At 33.2% G+C, this 20,461-nt stretch overlaps 1 protein-coding gene across 3 annotated transcripts in view; it reads right to left on the bottom strand.

Moving 5' to 3' along the window:
• The window catches only part of LOC114326149 (beta-arrestin-1-like), a 1,212,937-nt gene that overhangs the window by 233,859 nt on the left and 958,617 nt on the right, over window positions 1–20,461 (bottom strand). For all 3 annotated transcript variants that reach the window (XM_050651410.1, XM_050651412.1, XM_050651411.1), the window contains exons 7-8: window positions 17,390–17,537; window positions 1,250–1,459 (exon numbers count right to left, since the gene is read on the bottom strand). In XM_050651410.1, the coding sequence (XP_050507367.1) occupies window positions 1,250–1,459; window positions 17,390–17,537 (358 nt within the window). The remainder of the gene's footprint in view (window positions 1–1,249; window positions 1,460–17,389; window positions 17,538–20,461) is intronic.

Below are 20,461 nucleotides of genomic sequence, written 5' to 3'. Positions count from 1 at the left end.
CTAAATTAAAGTCTCCAGACACCCCTTATAATGAAAACTAATCAAGCAAAGCGATGGCTAAAAAAGAAAAAAATCTTGGCTAAAGAGAATAAGGGATTGAAAAACATGTTTACATATTCAACCCCAAAAGTGGCGAGATACACAAACAATTTGCTACAATGAGTACGCTTCTAGTAAAGACAAGTGAATTAAAAAAAAAATACCTACATAAAAAATAACTATTTACGAGATATAAAAACCAAAGCTTTATACAGTGCGTCCATAAAGTAACGCATAAATTCATTATTTCGTTAACCGGCGGCTTAAAGGAAAAATCCCAAAACAGGTCGATTTTTATTTTTAAATTGCAATTTTTTGGCACATAATATATCATACTAGTGACGTCATCCATCTGGGCGTGATGACGTAATCGATTATTTTTTTAAATAAGAATAGGAGTCATGTGATAGCTCATTTAAAAGAGTATTCAATTTTCTATTCAAAAATATAAACATTAACATAATTATTTATTCAGGGTGTTCAAAAGAAATTTTTTTATTTAAATTATTTGATACAAAAAGAAGAGTATATAAATATGTAATTTATTTAATTCAAAATACGTTTTCCTATTGTTAGAAAACTGGAAAAAAAAATGTTTATTTTTCAAATAAACATTGATTTTCGGTTAAACGAATGTGGTCAAACTATCATGAGGCAGGTGGGTGGCAGCTTTAACATTGAATTTAAGTAAAAAAAAATATTTATTTGTCAAATAAACATTTTTTTCCAGTTTTCTGACAACAGGGAAACGTATTTTAAATTAAATAAATTACACATTTTATATTCTTTTTTGTCTCAAATAATTTATTTAAAACAACTTTTTTTTTAATACTCGGTATGAATAATTATGTTAGTGTTTATATTTTTGAATAGAGAATTGAATATCTTTCAAATGAGCTATCACATGTCCACTATTCTCATTTAAAAAAATCATCAATTACGTCATCACGCCCAAATGGATGACGTCACTAGTATGCTATATATGCCAAAAAATCGTAATTTAAAAATAATAATCGACTTGTTTCCGGATTTTTCCTCAAAGTAGCCGGTTAACGAAATAATGAATTTATGCGTTACTTTATAGACGCACTGTATAAAATATTTTTCAAATACTTCCTAAGGGTTCAAAATATAATACAATGATGAGACAATATATGATTCTCCAAGTTTCATTCAAATAAATACGGCAAGCTGATATTTTACTTTTTACCTTTTTCACTCTTCGGGCAAGTAACATCCATGGGTGTAGTTTTTAAACCAAAAAGAAGAGCCTTTCGGTTGTGTTTCGCTCTTTCTCTGCCGGTTTTTCCGCTTCCGCCTGGGACGTACATATGGGGGGAGGGGGGAGCGAATGCCCTTTGGACCACTCTGATGCCCATTCGGATGGTCGAGCGTCTAAGCAATTTTTCGTCGACTCGGTCTGAAAATAAGCAAAAACCACAAGGAAATATCAGACCACAGAATAATAACCACAGATGGTAGATTTAAAGTTTGATGACGTAAACATATTTCATAAAGTTGCAATTTTTCATGTTCTATTTTATTTCTACTCTATAATAGAGGGAGAAATTTATTATGTATTTGAATTATTAAACTGTTTATGAACCGTACGATGTAATATAAAATTGCATTACGTTTAACTTAGCCTAATTTTAACCCCCCACCCCTTCCCCCACCATCAAAAACTTCATTTTTGGTTTTTGTTTTTTAGGTGGGATGCAATTAATTTTACAAGTTCAAAAAATTTACACGCATAATTAATGCTTTTACAAAAAATGTCTATTTTTTATGGACCCGTAAGTTGAGTGTACATAACCTAAAAAAATTTTGTATAACTTTTTTTGGGGGATGGATACAGGTCTATTTTTGCTTTATCTTGTGTATTTTATTAAACACTATATTATTTCTAATTTTTATCAGATTTTTCCGTAAGGTTCGCCACCTTCAAAAATCCAAAAAACTCTTTTTCAATATTAATTTTGGGGATTTCCCCTATTTTATACACTGCAAAATAGATCAAATCAATGTTTTTTATAGGTTATATGAAAGTTGAAGTAACCGAGTCCCTTAAAACATTTAAACATGGGAGAAACACGTTCAAACCTCTTTAAACTCCCTAATAAAACAGTTTTTTTGGATTTGTGAAGGTGGCGAACCTGACGGAAAAATCTGAAAAAAATTAGAAATATAGTGTTTGATAAAATACACAAGATTAAAAAAAATTAAACCTGTAGCCGCCCCAAAAAAAGGTTATACGCCCTTTTCCGAAAAAAAAAAATAAAATTAAGGTTATATATGTCGTAGGCAATCGGCGAAACACGTCATTCCGTGAAAAGCCTAGTCATTACACGTAATGCCGGCAAACGCTGTATTACAATCATTATTACTTTGTTTGACTGAAATTATGCGCCATTTCAGGGACTGTCGTCTACGGTTTTTAGGCAAACGGTGAAACCGCCCGAATGATTAAACGTTACAGCGTCTGACGGTTCTATGTTTAGTCAATTCAGTCGTCGAATTGAGATTTTATCACATACCTCGTTGCAAGTGTTTATTATTATATAAATATTATAAAAATATTGATATCCACAAGGGTGTATTTTATGAAAAAGTAATCTAATATTATCAAGTGGACAAAGACGCCAAAAAGTCGTGGAATTATGATAAAACGAATGAGGTATGAAGCACTTAAACCTAACCTTAACTATAAAAAATGCGCGGCCGTTTATTTGTACCTTATAAAATTCATACAGCTTTCATAAAATATACATCCTTGTGGATATTTATATTTATATAATAATAAACACTTGCAACGAGATATGTGGTAAAATCTTAATTCGACGACTGAATTGACTAAATATACAACCGTCAGACGCTGTAACGTTCAATCATTCGGGCGGTTTCACCGTTTGCCTAAACCGTAGACGGCAGTCCCTGAAATGGCGCATAACTTCAGTCAAACAAAGTAATAATGATTGTAATACAGCGTTTGCCGGCAATACGTGTAATGACTAGGCATTTCACGGAATGACGTGTTACACCAATTGCCTACGACATATACACTTAACCTATGGATCCATAAAAATAGACATGTTTTGTAAAAGCCTCAATTATGCGTGTCAGTTTTTTGAAATTTTAAAATGGATTGCATCTCACCTAAAAAAAATAAAAACCAAAAAATTAACTCTATGATGGAGGGGGAAGGGGGCGGTGGGTTAAAATTACGCTGTCTTTTTTGTTAATCACATAGAACTTAACCTATACCGACTCTTATAAAGAGCTTTGGTAGTACCTACTTAATGTTTTAGCGTATATGACACCAAACATATCTACTACACTTCTTTTACTACTAATTTTCTTCTTCTAGTGCCTAGAACTTAACCTATACCGACTCTTATAAAGAGCTTTGGTAGTACCTACTTAATGTTTTAGCGTATATGACACCAAACATATCTACTACACTTCTTTTACTACTAATTTTCTTCTTCTAGTGCCGACTCCACTAATGAAGGTTGGCTATAACCTTCAAGTTATGTGGTGAGACCGCTCCCGTCTGAAAAAATTTCCGATTCGGTTTCTTTGCGGATTCCATTTCAAAAATGTCCTCTTTAAACAAATCTGAAAGGCGCCGTGCGGAATTTTTGGGCAGAAATTGTTTAAACATTTTTTAAACAATTACAAAAGATCATCCTTTTTGACCCAATAAATATTTTTTAGGTTTCTTGGGCCATTCTAAACAAGAAAGGTATCGTGTAATTTTTCTCAAAAATTGATATTTTTCGAGTTATAAGCGATTTAAAATCTGAAAAATGCGAAAATGCTCATTTTCCAGGCTTAAAAACTCATATTTAAATTAGTATTTTTCACGTTGTCAAGTACAGTGGAACCCTGATAAGTCGGCCCCCGATAACCCGGAAGTCCTGCTAACCCGGACCGATTTTTATCAGACAAACATTACAACAATAAAAATGTATGTCCTTTATGCTGGATTTTCCAATTTCTTTTCAACATCTTAAAATATTTTCTTTTATCTTTCCTTATAAACATATTGTTCGAATACTATAATATCTTATATTTTTCAGGCTAATTTTATTTATCATAATAAACTTTCTTCGTAAAAATTTGTCGTTTTAGCGAATTCCTATGTAGTTCATTCGTTTCAATTTTCAATGTCAAACACATTATACAATGAGAGATAATGCGTATTTGTGTAATTTGATACATAATATACCTTAGTAAAAATAACTGGCATGGCAGACAACGCTCATTCTCGTGTTATCGAAACCAATAGGCATCTGTAGTATCCTTTATTTACTTGAAACTGTCTAGCATTGTTTAGAAAAGACTATTAAAAAATTATTTTTCAAACAATGGTCTTAGTCTTCACTCTTATTAAATAACATAAGTTCGTTCTCGTTGCGAGACGGTATTGTGTGTGTGTAGTAAAGTCTAATTGTTCGTTCCGCGTAAATATATTCAGATTTTGTTGTGTTTGCGTGATTTTTTGTCTACGTAATGGCAATAAAACTTAAAATGTTGTTTTTGTTTCAAAATGATAACAAAAGACAGTTTGGACAATCGGTGCAAAGCTAAGAAAGCTAAAAATGAGGCTCTCGACGACGCTTTGTATGTGTGGAACGCGAACGTGGTTTACAAGTGTCTGTGTGCCAATTATAACGGAGTTTATCTGTAAGCATACCATATTTTAATAATTTTTACCATTTTCTCCGGCTAACCCGAATTTTCGATAACCCGGATCGGCCGCGGTCCCGATTAATCCGAGTTAACGGGGTTCCACTGTACTTATATTAAACTTTAAACATTCATTTTCAAGATTCTGAGGAGTGATCGGGTCTAACTTCAATTATTTAGACTATTGTTATTGAATTGTTAATTATGCGTGTCCATCCGATTTGTTTGCCGCTGCTACGCGCTCTAAGCGTTTTTCCGCTTCCGCATGGTATGTATATGTATATGCGGGGAGGGGGAGCGAATGCCCATTGGAGCACTCTGATGGCCATTCCTCGGGCGCCCATATAAAAACTGTTCATCAAACAAGCATCAGTGGCGGCTCGCGACCTCAGTATGCGGGTAGGCGACAAAAAATATCCTACAATTTGTAATACATTTTGAGCCGTCTTGTAATACTAAATGTAATCTATGAGCGCAACAATGTGTAAAAATTGCTTTTGGAGAATCTACTTTAATTTTTGATTGTAATCCGTTTAAAGAGCCAGCCATTACACTGGCACCATCGTAAAATTGAGCAATTTATTTATTTTTGTAATCATATGGCTCAAGCACGTTTGAAGTTAAACTATATAGAGCGTCTGCAGATCTATTCTCGCTAACATCAAAAAACCCTAAAAATCTTTCTGTTACCTGACCAACTTTTTTAACAAAACGGATTGTTAAAGTACACTGTGATTTTTCGGTTATATCAGTAGTATCGTCCGCTAGTATAGAAAAAAATTGACTTTCATTAATTTCTGTTGAAATTTCATTTTTTACGTAATCGGCAAGGCACTCTATTAAATCATTTTGTATTGTTTTTGACAAACCCGTGAACACCCTTTCTATTTTTTAACATGATCCTGGATTTCCTGATCGCGTTTAACTACTAAATTAAAAATTTCTTTAAAATTACCCTTGTTTGAAGAATTATGGCTCTCATCACGACCGCGAAATGCAGGTTCTTGTTTTACTAACAGAATTGTAACATCAATTTCTTCAACTTCTTTAATCTTTTTCAACTTCTTCATTATATATCTTATTAGATAGAGAAATTTGTCCAGCTAAAGCACTGTCAATAGTTTGTTTATTTTTTTCTAACCGTTTTAAACCTAAGCAATTGTTTAAATGTTCTTTCGAAGATTCATGTTTTTTTACACTAGCTGATAAATTTTTCAAATCTGAATATCCCTGACTCACCCAAACATTTTGCTTCAAATTTGAGAGCAACAGACAAGGCCAACAGAAAAGTGAATTTTTAAAATAACTTCCGCTTAGCCATTTATGATTTTCATACCATATGGTTTTAAACGATCTCGAAAATGGTCGATTGTCTTTTGTCTTATCTGTGGATAAAATTGTTAAATTTGGTAAAGGCCGGCCCATTGAAATAATTTCTGACGTTTCTTGATTTTGGCGCCTTGAATAAGGCGTCTCGATCAAACTGCATATTACATCGTTTAAAATATTCATATTCGATGACTAAAGTTTTTCCACCAATAAAACTAACACACCTACGTTTCAACAACGTCAAATATTACTTATTTTATTTTTGTATCAAATAATAATTTACTCTTCGAATAAATTGATAAGTTAACAATTAACCTCGCTTTAAATTTTTAATTATCTATAAATTCTAATAACACTTCTATCTATATCTATAAAATATAATGGACGACTGACAAATAACTATTCACAGATTTATTTGTCGTTAGTGAATTATTACTAAATTAATATAAAATTAAAATGCCCTTCAATAGACCGATCTCAAATTTATCTGTTTATTATTCAGTTTTCATAAACAAATTTAATTTGTCCTACCTAGTTTTATTCAATCCTTAACCTACTAATAACAGCCAAAATCAAAAAACAAAATTATTTAAAACAGTTTCACAAGACACAAGAGAAGCAACTGATAAAATTTTGGAGGTCCGGCTATAAGACTCTGTGCCTATGCGCCCTTTCAAAATCGTAGAATACGCGAGACCTGCAGCAGGCCCGCTCGCGTAAACAGAGAGAGATCGCACGTTAATTCGGTGTTGGCGTCGTTCTATTTCAGGCTACGTTTTCAAGTGCCTGACCCAGGAAGAATATAGAATCTTATACAGTACTACTGATACTACAAGGAGCGTACAATAATTATAACTACGGAGAAAATTTTTTGGATATTTTTACAAATAATTTGGATAATTTTTGCTATTTTATTGTAGGTATTGTGTCAAAATTTATAAATTACAATTTTGAAATAAGTAATTTATATTAATAATTTATATTATTGTACTACATTTGAAGAGGTTAGGCGGCGCCTACCTTGCCTACCCTGACGGGCCGCCCCTGACAAGCATTATTGCAATTCAATACGGTTTCTATGATTTTTCCTCTTCCGAATGTTTTCTTGGAGCCCCACATAGTATTATGGGCGTTGAAATCTCCAAATAGTATAAATGGGCTAGGTAGTTGGCGGACTAAATCATCTAACTCGATTTCAGTGAGTAGTTAGGTAATAGTAGTAGTTAGGTAATACTGCATATAGATATTTTATCAGGATACCAGATAGTTACTGCTATAGCCTCCAAATTAGTGGTTAGAATATGATGTAAAGAAAATAAATCGTTAGACACGAAAATAGAGGTTCCTCCACTTGCTCTAGTAAATATTGTTCGAAGAAAATGGTAACCTTCAAAGTTTTTAAGCTCTCGTTTATGAGAGTCTTTAAAATTAGTTTCTTGAAAGCAAATGATATCGGCTTCTGTATTGGTGATTAGCTGTTGTATGCGTTCTAAGCGAGGGTAAAACCCATCGCAATTCCACTGAACTAGCGTGAAAGTAATGGCTTTAGGTAGTTAAGGAAGAATCTGAGAGATAATCGTTATCATTATTGGTTGATTGAGATGCTGTACTTTCCGTTTCTGTGTTGTCTATATTTAACTGTTTTTTAAATTTCTTAGAGACTCTTTTGAATCTATTTTTCGCTGTTCTGTCTTCAAGTGAGGGGTATATTTTTGACATATCGTCAAGGAGTCCCTGGACATTTTGAGTGAACTCCTGTGCTTTGGGCAAGAAGTTATCACTGCCGAATGTATTTTCAAGGATGGCTAGGAAATTTTCAACAGGAAGGGGAAATGAGTCTGGATTTTCTTAAAAAAGATTTTGGATAGTGTGAATTGTGGAATTAGTTGATTTAGAGTTATCGGGGGAGTCTTTCTTAGATATTTTGGCTTTATGCTTAGTGGGAACAATTACATCTGATGTGGGCATTTCATTGATTTTAGTGGGTGTATTTTTAGAAGTTTGTGTTTCTATAGAGCTTGTATCACTGATGTCAAAACGACTCCGTTTCTGACGGGTGGATGGGGGAAGAAAATCATTATTTGGGGTTATGGAAGTAATGGGAACATCGACTGTATTTATTTGTTGACTAAGATCTAGATTATTTGTTGTGTTTGAAATGTGTCATTATTTGATATTGGGGAAGTGGGATTGGGTTCAGTAGGGAAAGATTGTTCATTTAGGGAAGGATTTCTAGGAGGATTTTGACAATTATTTGCTGTGTGACCTTGTTGTTTGCATAGAAAACAAACCATTTCATTTGTAGAGAGAAATATCCTGTGAGAGTTGTTGTCAAAAGGGATTATTATTGAAGTTTGGAGCTCAAAGTTTTCTGTGGATGGAGTGACATATACTTGTCTTCTGAAACTCATCTCTCGTTCCATCCCTCCTTGTGGAGTATTGGGAGCTTATGCGTTTCTTGGCCAAAAGTGTAAGATTGCTGTCTGGCCGGGACAGCGCATCTTCTTTTGTTTTTATTCTCTGGATAAATTGTGAACTAATTCCCTCCACTCTCTTCTATCTTTTGCTCTCTTTTTGACTTCGCCCCATCTTAGTCCAATTTTTTCGTGTTCTATCGTTGTTGTTCTTTTCCAGCTGTTGTCTGGTCTGCCCCTCTTTCTTTTCCCCTCTGGTTGTTATTCAAGTGCTTGTCTTGCTATGCTGCTTTGGTCTTTCCTTAAAGTGTGGCCGATCCATTTCCATTTTTTTTCCTTGACTGTAGTAGATACGTTAGTTTGCTTTGTCCTTTCCCATAGTTCTGTATTAGTTATTTTGTTTGGCCAGTATATTTTCAGGATTTTTCTTAGAGATTTGTTTACAAATGTTTGTAGTTTTTTAGTTGTATTTTCGTCCTGTTTCTGCTCCATAGAGCAGTATACTTTTAATGCAACTGTTTAAGATTTTAATTTTTGTTGTTTCCGATATTTCGTCTCTTTGCCAAATTCTATTTAAAGCGTTGAATGCGTGTTGCGCCTTTGTTATTCTCGTCTGTATATCTATTTACACCCCCGCTCCTTTCCATGACAGATCCCAGATATGTGAACTTGTCTACCTCTTCTACTTCTTTACCGTTTATAATTATTTTATTATTTGGATGGTTATTATTTTTTAGAAGTTTAGTTTTTTCTGTGTTTATTCGAAGTCCGATCGTGTCGGAGTACTGTGCCAATTTGTCAATTTTTGCTTGCATATGATTTCGGTGTTCAGTTATCAGGCAGATCGGAAAGGTTCCACCTGATGTCTGTTCGATCGTCGATTACTTTCCTCATTACCCAATCTATCATAATTAGAAATAGGGTAGGGGATAGTACACAACCCTGTTTGACTCCACTTTCTATGGATATTTCTTCTGTTACTTCACCTGAATATTCTAGTTTGGCTTTGTATACTTCGTAGAAGAGTTTAATAAAATTTATGTTTTTTTGTGGTATCCCATATAATCCAAGGATTTTCCACATCTGTGCCCTATTACACGGTCAAAGGCCTTATCGAAGTCGATAAAACTCACATCTATATCCTTATTCCATTCATTTGTTTTTTCCAAGATAATTCTAAGGGTGCAAATGTGATCAATAGTGGAATGGTTGGAACGGAAGCCTGCTTGGTTGTTTCTTAGTTTTTTGTTTAGTTCCGGCTTCAATCTTTCCAAAATGATTTTGGTCAGCACTTTGGATGTGGCACTTAGTAGTGTTATTACACGCCAATTGCTGCATTTGCTCAGGTCTCCTTTTTGGGTATTTTTATAATCAATCCCTCTTTCCACTCCTTTGGCAATTCTTCATCTGTCCATGTTTTATTCAAAAGTGTATGTAGCATCTCTACTGACTGCTCGGTGTCTGCTTTTATTATGTCAATGGGTATATTGTCGATTCCTGCGGCTTTGCCATTTTTTAGTAGTTTTAGGGTGTTTCCAATTTCTTCCATTGTAATTTCTCCAATATACACTTCTAGTTCTGGTGATTCTACTTCATCTTCTATGATTTGAGTTATTTCATGCTTAGCATATATCTCTTCGAAGTATTCCTTCCATCTTTGTATTATTTCTTTCTCATTTTTTATTCTATTTCCTTGTTTATCCTTTAGTTCTCGTATATTTCGTTGTGTTTTTCCTGTTAAGTTTCGTATGATTGTATATTGTGTTCGTAATTTGTTTTCTTTCGCTGCTTCTTCTGATATATTTAGCATCTCATTTATATAGTTTCTTTTATCTTTTCTGGCTTGTTTTTTTACTTCTGCGTTTTTTGCCTTGTATTTCCTTTCAAGTGCCCTCTCTTCTTCCGATACTTTCTTTCGTAGAATTTCTTCTTTGATTTTTTTCTTTCTTCTATCAGTAGTAGAGTGCCTTTGGTAATCCATTTTTTATTTTGTCTTCTTTTTAATCCGATTGTTTCTTTTGCTGTATTCATCATCACTTCTTTAAAATATTTCCATGTTTCTTCGACTGACTCTCCAGTTTGTTGTGATACTGTTCGGTTAATTGCCAGTTTCTCACTGAATTTATTTCTTATATATTCTTGTTTTAGGGCATCAACGTTGTACTTGTTCCTTCGGCTGATTTTTTGGTTTTTATCTCTGGCTAATTTCATTTTTAGTCTCGCTTTGATTAACATGTGGTCTGATCCCACATCAGCACCTCTTAAGCTCCTGACGTCTTGCAGCCAGCTTCTCCATTTATATTCAATTATTATGTGGTCTTTTTGATTATTTTATCTCCTTCCCGGTGATTTCCATGTTTCCTTATGTATCCGCTTATGTTTAAAGATGCTTCCTCCTATTAAAATTTCATTTTGCTCACAAAATTCTATTAATCGATTTCCATTGTCGTTTCTCTCTCCGATTCCCTCCTTTCCCATCACATGTTCATGTCCTTTATTATCATTTCCTATTTTTGCATTAAAGCCTCCGATTAGTATTTTTATATTTCTTCTATATTTATTATTAATACTATTAAACGTTGTTTGTAGTTGCTCGTAAAATTCTTCCTTCTCATTTTCGTCGTTTTTATTTGTGGGAGCATGTACATTTATTACTATTATGTTATAATATCTTGCCTTCAGTCTCGCCCAAATAATCCTTTCTGACACTGGTTCCCACTCTACTAGAGCCTTTCTCCCCTTTCGGGCTAGCAGTATTGCCACTCCCTTTTCGTGTTTGTCATTTACATCCGTGTTCCCAGAATATATCATTAGCTGTTGGTCACCTACTCGGGTTGATCCACTACCATTCCATCTTGTTTCGCTTAGTCCGACAATGTCTAATTTGTACTTATCAATCTCTTGGCTTACCTGCTTCAATTTGCCGGTTTCGTGTAGGGTTCTTACATTCCATGCACCTATAAATATGTTCTCTCTTGTGTCTATTTCATGTTTATCTTTCGTTTTTGCTCTATTTCTATTTTCGTCCTTGCTCAATTCCTTTTTCTGAGCCTTGTCTGTCGTGATTTGTGCTTTTGTTTGTGTATTTTCATCTTCTGTTAGTTTTTTGGATTTCCCTGGTCTTCTTCTAGCTGGCTGCTGTATTGATTGCATTTGTGTGTTTTTCCGTCTATTATTAATTTATTATATTTTATTGTAACACTTTTACCCTTATTAATTTCTTCATTTGCGACTTGTCTTATTTTTTCTGTGTTTGTAGTTCTTGTTTTGTTATGTCATTATTTATATATACTTTATTGCCTTTTATGTGTTTTAGTTTAGCTTTATTTTTCATGATATTTCTTTTTCAAACTTGATCTGTAGTTTGACCAAACATGTTTTTTCTCCCAGTTTGATAACTTCTTCGATTTGAACATTGATATTCATTTCTTTTTCCATGAAGTTTCCTACAGTTTGTTTCAGTGCATTTCTATCGATTGTATCTATTGGCAAGCCTTGTATTACAACATTATTTACTTTCCTTTCCTTTTCTAGTCTTTGTACACGTATTTTCATATCGTTTAGTTCTTTTTTCATTTCTTCCTTCTCCTTGTGTTTAGTTTGGTTTTCTTGTTTAACTTTCTCCAATTCTGTTTTCAGGTCGTTTAATTCCTCCCAGTACTTTCTCTGTTCTTCTCTGTACTTCTCTGAAACTCATAATATGAGTAAATACATCACCGGGGGATTCCAGCTTTTAGATATGAGACTAGTGACGCGAGTTTTAGACCTAAATCCTTGAGATGTTTTTCTATGATGTCGTGTGGGATTGATGGACAAACGCTGGATATTATAAGCCTTTTAGCTGGGGTTACAAGTCTCCGTACTGGTAGTTCAACTGTATTTATTTTAACTGTAGGATGTTCAGTTATAATTTGATCGACGAGTTCAGATTTTGTGAGGTAGATACAGATTCTGTTATTGGAAATTCTTGAGGTGAAGCAGATGTTTTTCGGATTAACAATATTGCCTATGGCCTTGACATAGTCGAGTAGTACTAAATTTGGTTCTGCATGAATTAAAATTGTTTCGGTCTTCTTGGGATACTTCGGACGCGGTTTAGTCATAGTAGCAGTTGCATATGAACTAGTAAGATTACTGGAAGAATTGGGTGCAGACATGTTGTTGCTAACAGTGGGGGGACATTGATTTAAATTGTTACTCATGCAGTCAAAAGTAACTTGAATTTGTTTATATTAACGCTTTGGATGTCTGGAAATAAGTGATAACCTTGGATACATCACTGCAATACTGGTTGCCTAACCGTTGGCGTCCGTTGGGACGGGATAGCAACAATGAAAAACTATTGACAGTTTGACACTGAATGTGTTTAAGTTGAAAGATTATTAAGTAAAAAATCTCTTACTGAACGAAGTTACAGCTTGTTCTTTATGATTTACACGTAACACAATTGTTATTAGTCACTATTTGCGCGAAAACTAATTTTAATAACTAGTATTTACAGTAATAATTACAAATTTCGGCACCAATTTACAGATCGATACATACACGTTCTGACGTTAGTTTGACAGTCTCGAATTAAAATTTGAAAAACGCGAAAATGGTCATTTTAAGGCTTAATAATTCGGTTAAAAATTATTACTATGAAAGTCAGAAAGTGACTAAATCAAAGTTTAAAGACCCCCTACAAGATCCTGAAGAAATTGTCATTATTTTATTACTAAGCTGTTATTTTTAATAATTAACAGTCAGCGCTATGCGCGTATTAGGCGGCCGTCAATGGTGAGTGCGAAAGAGATGCACCGGCGGCAGTGCAATGGCTCATCTTACTCGCACTCACATTGACGGCCGTCTTAATACGATCTTAGCGCTCATTGATAATAATTAAAAATAACCGCTTAGTAATAAATTAATGACACAAATTTCTTTAGGATCATGTAGGGGGAGGGGGGCTTTAAACTTTTATTTGGTCAGTTTCTGACTTTCATAATAATTATTTTCAACCGAGTTCTTAAGCCTTGAAAATTTATTATTCTCTATATTTGTTATTTTCGCGTTTTTCAAATTTTAAACCGCATACTCGTATAACTCGACAACGTTCAATTTTAGATAAAAATTACAAGTAACATTTTTTTGCTCAGAATGACTCAAAGAATCTAAAAAAAATTGTGCAAAGTAAAAAATAGGTTTTTTGAATTTGTTTAAAAAAATTGTTTAAACAATTTTCCGGCTGCGGCACCTCCCGTCACCCTGTGGATTTGTTATAAGGACCTCTTTTTAAGTAAGTTTGTGCAAAAAAATCGAATCAGAATAATTTACCTAACGGGGGCGACGACACAGCCTGGTCTATTTCTCAGTACCTCTTCGTTTGTGAGGTGTTCTGTCCATGATATTTTCAGAATATTAACCCTACCTACAACAGCAATGGGGTATAGCAAATTAACTACATATATATACAAAGTTTTAAAACAAGAAAAATCGGCTGGTACAACTTTACCTAAACCGAGACCAGTCGAGCTGGATGATTGCTTTAAAAATACTATTTGTAGGATATCACAATTTTAAACTTTTGCATTCATTCTAATGTCGAAATACTTCATTCTAGACACTGACGATGATCTGATATTAGATCGAAAACGTCCTGTTTTACTCCATTTGGATGACTTTTTAAAAGATTTAATAAATTTTTATACCAATACACAAATCAAAATTTTTACTTCTATGTAAGCTTTTATTTGACCCTGGTATTTCTCCTTGTTCAGATTTTTGTTTAAGATAAGACGTACCTATACCTGAGCAACAGAGAACTAGTCGAAGCCTCAACAATAATTAGCACACAATGATATAACTAGTGACTTCACTGTTATACATTTGCTGCTACATTGTTACACTAGAACTTTTATCTCATCTCTGTTGGCAATTAAAACTTCGTTCTTTGTCTCTTAAGCTTTTAATCGGATAAAGTCGATAAACGAATTCTGTTAATTGAACATAATTTTAATTTCCGTTTCCTCTTCAGGTACGTTATGTTTGTATAAAAGAGAAGCTTTTAAAATGAACATAATCGATATTGTGCTTATTAATGGAAATTTTAATAAGCAAAATCAGTTAACGTTGTTTTGGGGGCTTCTTACGCTTACGGTCATTGCAGCATTAAAAGGGCAAACTCCGTACAATATATTTTAACAAAAGAATCATTTTTTGTAAACTAGATTCAAAAATTTTTTTAAGAATTACTTTTCTTATTTTCGTATACATATAATATTACGGAGTTTACTTTAGAGGGTGATTAATACAGTATTTTTAAAAAACTTCATTGTAAGATACTCACAAATGTTTAAAAACACTATATCTGACTATTTTTGCATTCATTGCATGCATTTTTTATAAATAATGTAATACAATGTACAGTGTGACAAAGCCAAGTGGCATAAATTCCGTGAATGAGCGATTTTGGAAACAAATCCCGAAACAGTAAATGTTTTTATAGTTAAATTATGATTTTTTGGCATATACAGGGTGTCCCGAAAAGATTGGTCATAAATTATACCACAGATTCTGGGGTCAAAAATAGGTTGACTGAACCTCACTTACCTATATACAATAGTGCACACAAAAAAAGTTACAGCACTTTGAAGTTACAAAATGAAAATCGATTTTTTTTCATATATCGAAAACTCTTTAGAGATTTTTTATTGAAAATAGACATGTGGCATTTTTATGGCAGCAATATCTTAAAAAAAGATTAAAGTGAAATTTGTGCACCCCATAAAAATTTTATGGGGGTTTTGTTCCTTTAAACCCCCCCCCCCCCCAAACTTTTGTGCACGTTACAATTAAGTTATTATTGTGGCACCATTAGTTAAACAAAATGTTTTTAAAACTTTTTTGCCTCTTATTACTTTTTCGATAAGCCAGTTTTTATCGACATATTTTGAATATTTGTCGAATCCACCACATGTTTGTATATGGTTAATAGTCTTGGCTGATTATCGGAGAATAGGCCATTTTTGGGAAAAGTTATTTACCAGCAATTTTATAGCTGGAATCGAATTATAAGATCCTATTTATTAATAATATAGGTATGCAAAGTCCTCAGATAGTGTGCAACTTTTTTTATAAACAAAATGGCGCCCGAAAATCGTGTTTTTTTCAATTATTGCCCTTTAACTCCGAAGATTTTAACTTTACAACAAAAACACTCAAATAAAAATTCACCGTGATTAAATTCTGCATAGAGACGTGTTTTTCCCGATCGGCTCCGACGAAAATTTTCATCGGAAAATGCGGGTTTTCCCAACAAAATCTTTAACTTAAACAAATAAAGTTTTAGATAAGTAATTATTTACCAATAGTTAAATAATTTGCTGACTTAAAAGCCTTCTTGGTTTAGATTATAGTTCCAGAAGCTGGTGAAAATTAAACGAATATTTTAGCAACAATTCAATTGTTAATTAATAATTTACAGTCGCAATAATAACCAAAATAATTATGATACACTGATCAAACTTTGAAATCTTATAAAGATAAGATGCCTATTTAACATTTTGTCGGCAAAATATAAATTTTTTATTTTTTGCATAATCTTTAAATGTTAAAAAAAAATAGTTATAAACAAATTAACGTTTCTCAGAATGTTTTTATTATATTCTAATTTCTCATCTGTAATTCTCCGGGTCCGATTTGTCTTCTTTTTTGAAGAGAGGTATTAGGATGCTTGATCTCCATCCTTGTGGTATTCTGTTTTTTTCTAATATTTTTTGTATTAGTTTTAATAGTTGTTGAGTCAGATCTTGTCCTCCATACTTTAAGATTTCGTTCGATATTCTGTCCTCTCGTGCATATTTTCTACTTTTTAATTTTCTTAATGCTTCCTTTACCTCTCCCTCCTCGATGTTTATTTCTTCGTTTGTCGTAACTGCAGGTGTTGGTGGTTCATTATCGTCGCCTTTAGCAAATAAAGATCGGAAGTAGTCTGCCCATGTTTCTTTCTGCAAGAATTTCGTTTTTATTAATTCGTTCATCTCTTTTCTTTGTCCTCTGATCATTCTCCATACTTCTTTTTGTGTTCCTCAGAAGTCGTGTTCCATCTGTTTTGAGAAACTCTGCCAGTCTTCCCTTTTATTTGTCTCACTAAAGTATTCGTTTCGTTTGTAGTGGTTGTATGTCTGTTGTGTACGTTTTGTTCTGTATTGTAAAAAGGCTTTCTTCTTTTCTTCACATTTTATCTTCACTTCCTCTCTAAAACATGGGGTTTTCTTTTTTAATAGGTTAGTATTCGTTACCTTCCTCTCTCCAAGTGATTCTATTGCAGTGTTGATTATATTATCTTTGAATTTTTGCCAGCTTTTCTCATGTTATCGTTTTCTAATATTTCATTCTTAGCAATCTTCTCTGATATTCTTTTTCTGTATAAGTATTCCGTGGATTCCGTATTTAGTCCTTCGACTCTGATTTTTGTTTTTTATTGGTGCTGCCCTCTTGGGTGTGAAGTATTTCATAATGATTCCTATTTTATAATATAATAATAGGATATAGTCGCTACCTACATCTGTAGGTAGCGACTATTTGACATCTATTTTTGATGGATGTATATCTCTGTTGGTTACAACATAATCTATAATAGATCTTTGTTCGGTGTTATTGAATGTATATTTGTATTAGTCTTTTTGGCCAAAAAATGTGTTGTTTATTCTAAGTTCCTTGTTCGTGCAGAAGTTTATCATTGGAGGTTACAACCTCCTATTAAGAAACAGCAGAAAAAAGTTTTAGAAAAACGATATTAAAACGCAAAAAAATGATAGTCACTTTTAAAAACAGTTGAATTTAATAATTTCAAACTCTTCACGAAAATATTAACCATATTTTATTTATATTTTACTACCTAAATGAGTAAAAATGCATATTTCTTAACTTACCCACATATGCACGAAAATCGTAACAGGTTCCAATCGGTGCCCCATGGTACTCTTTGGCAGGTACTAATTGCACACTAGGTGGAGCGAAGGGAGTGATTGTCATAGTGAAGGGATAAGCGTGTTCACCTAGACGTTTCATTAAAGCCTCCTAAAAGAAAAAAACTATATTATATAAAAGAAAAGTACAATGCTGCATAAAAAACTAGAAAGACCCTTTAAAAAATAGTGAGATAGCTGTCAGTCACCGTCACAAATATAACTATAACCTTAAGATCGCAAGAAAATACCTAAGGCCCAATAAAAGAAAAAGAAGAAGTTGCTAGCCATATATTTGAATCTTTCTCTTTTATCCATGCTTGGTACCGGCTATCCTACTGTTACGCTACTCTATCTACCTAAGGGCACGTATCCATTACGTTGGTGCTCCATGCTCCGTGTAACTGCTCCACATAGTCGATACGTTGGTGCCCCCGTTCGGCGCTCACCCTCGGCGATCCAATCGGTGGCCGTTTAGATGTAGAGGAGCGCATGCCGTATCCATTGGAGCAGTATACGGAGCATGGAGAACCAACGTAATGGATACGTACCTTTACAGCAGCACAGGCTGAGGTAACTATAGACCAGGGCGCATCAGTAAAAATATTAGTACATTTGGACGTTGAGAGGTGACTCAAATTTTTTTGGAGAAGCTGCTTGAAAATAGCTCGAATATTAATATTTGAGTTATCCTTCCTCTCAAAAAGGTCCGGAACATTGTTTAAATAATCAAAATGTCAAAAAATTCAGGAAAAATTCGACTTTTTCTTCGTTTTTTGATTATAACTTTAAAAGTATTCATTTTCTAGAAAAGTTGTACTCACATAAAAGTTGCTACGCGCAGGACAGCGGATAATTTGCTCTGATTGGGCATGACAATGACCCTTGATAATAATTTATACATTTTAATTTTTATTACATTTCGATATGGATAAATAAATTTGTTTATTGCAAAATAAAAACACATACTCTATCCTTTGAAATAACACTTTTCTTAGCAAAAAATTTCTTTATTCATTTATTTTAACTTAGAGAATAAAAGTTTATTATTTTTAAACATATGCAATTGTTAAACAATATTTCACAAGCAATAAAAAAATTAGTTTGATTTTTGTTGAATAAAAATATTAAAATACAACAAAATATAGAGTAAGAAAATAATATATTAGATAAAGATTGGAAGATATTTTGGTGAAAATCAACTTGTGTGAATCGAACACCGCTGTCCTGCGCGTAGCACCAAAAATTAAGGTTTATTTAAAAACATTCCTAGCTCCGTGGTAATTAATCGTTTTTAATTTTGTAAATTGCAAATAAAAGGTACAGTAGACTTCTATAAGCAGAAAAAAATTCAACTTGTTATCTGCTTTATTTTCAGTCCTGAAACATTTTATAAAAATGATTTTTTTGCGAAAGCTGGATTTTAAAATTTATTTTGCAAAATCTATTAAACCAATCTTAATGAAATTTAGAATGTTGTTTTACAATATCATGTTTTTCTGGGTAAAATATGAAGGTCATAATATGTGTAGTATGAATGGCTGAAAAACGTAAAATGCTAATACTTGTTTTTGTGTGTTTTTTTCGCAATTATTGCTATTTTTCAACAAGGATAACTATTTTTTAAATTTATAACTAATTCTCTATTGTTGGAAATTTAATTACACAACTTTTATGTCAGTACAACTTTTCTGAGAAATGAACAGGTTTAAAGTTATAATCAAAAAACCAATAAAAAAATCGAATTTTTCCTTCATATTTTGACATTTTGACAAATATTATTATTTGAGTTATTTTCAAGCAATTTCTGCAAAAAAATTTGAGTCACCTCTCAACGTCCATCTCAAAATGCGTGGCGTTCCGCCAAGCACAATATCCGATGCTTCTTAACGATTGTAATATACCGGTTTTTACTCAGGAAAATCTGGACCGGATAGACAATAGGGCCGTGACCCGTCAAAATAGCCCGGTCAAAATAGCCCCGTTAAAAAAGCCCAGTCAAAATATCCCGGACACAAAATAGCCTCGACAAAATAGCCCGCAACCAAAATAGCCCCGACAAAATAGATCGCACACAAAATAGCCCCGGTGAAAACAGCCCCGGCTAAAATAGCCCCGGCTAAAACAGCCTCTTAGAAAACACCTCCAATAAAAACTTTTACCTTTTATCGGAGTACCATTTATTTTAAATTACTATTCTAATTGGGAAATAAGCCACAATTTGCTTAAAAAAATATTTTATTAACGTTTCAACTTCCACTTCGGACGTCGTTGTCAAAATACAAAATATTAATAAATTAAACAAAAATGTTGTTGCTCAGTAAAAAAATTCTTCTAATAATTTAATTTAATCTGACTCATTCATATTGGCAATTCAGACGTAGCTACAGTATGGTGCAAATGGAAGGAATGAATTCGTTATTTCGTAATCTCGCGACGTTGAGGAAAATCCTGAAATAGATCGATTTTTTTTTAAATTACGATATTCTGTAATATATGTCATACTAGTGACGTCATCCGTCTTTGCGTGATGACGTAATCGAGGATCTTTAAATGAGAATAGGGGTCGTGTGCTAGCTCATTTGAAAGGTTATTTAATTCTCTTTAGTAATATAAACAATTACATAATTATTTATACAAGGTGTCCAAAAACTTTTTTTTAATTTAAATTATTTGACAAAAAATGAAGAACGTATGTAATTGATTTAATTTAAAATGCATTTTATTGTTGCCTGAAAACAGAAAAAAAAATTTTATATCACAAATAAACATTGATTTTCGCTTAAATTAAATGTTCAAACTTCCAAGAGGCAGAGAAGACTGGACTCGAGTTCTCTGAAAAGACCATTTTTATTTAATGTGGTTAAGATAAAAATCTGAATAGAGGATTCATGATGAATTCTGAAGGGAGCTATTTTGTCGGGGCTATTTTGTCGGGGCTATTTTGTCGGCGGGCTATTATTCCGCGGCTATTTTGTCTACAGGCTATTTTGTCGGAGCTATTTTGTGTGCGGGATATTATGTCGGGGCTATTTT

Source organism: Diabrotica virgifera, chromosome 5 (assembly GCF_917563875.1).
Source record: "Diabrotica virgifera virgifera chromosome 5, PGI_DIABVI_V3a".
NCBI lineage: Eukaryota > Metazoa > Arthropoda > Insecta > Coleoptera > Chrysomelidae > Diabrotica > Diabrotica virgifera.
This window is presented reverse-complemented; position numbering and strand designations above follow the sequence as displayed.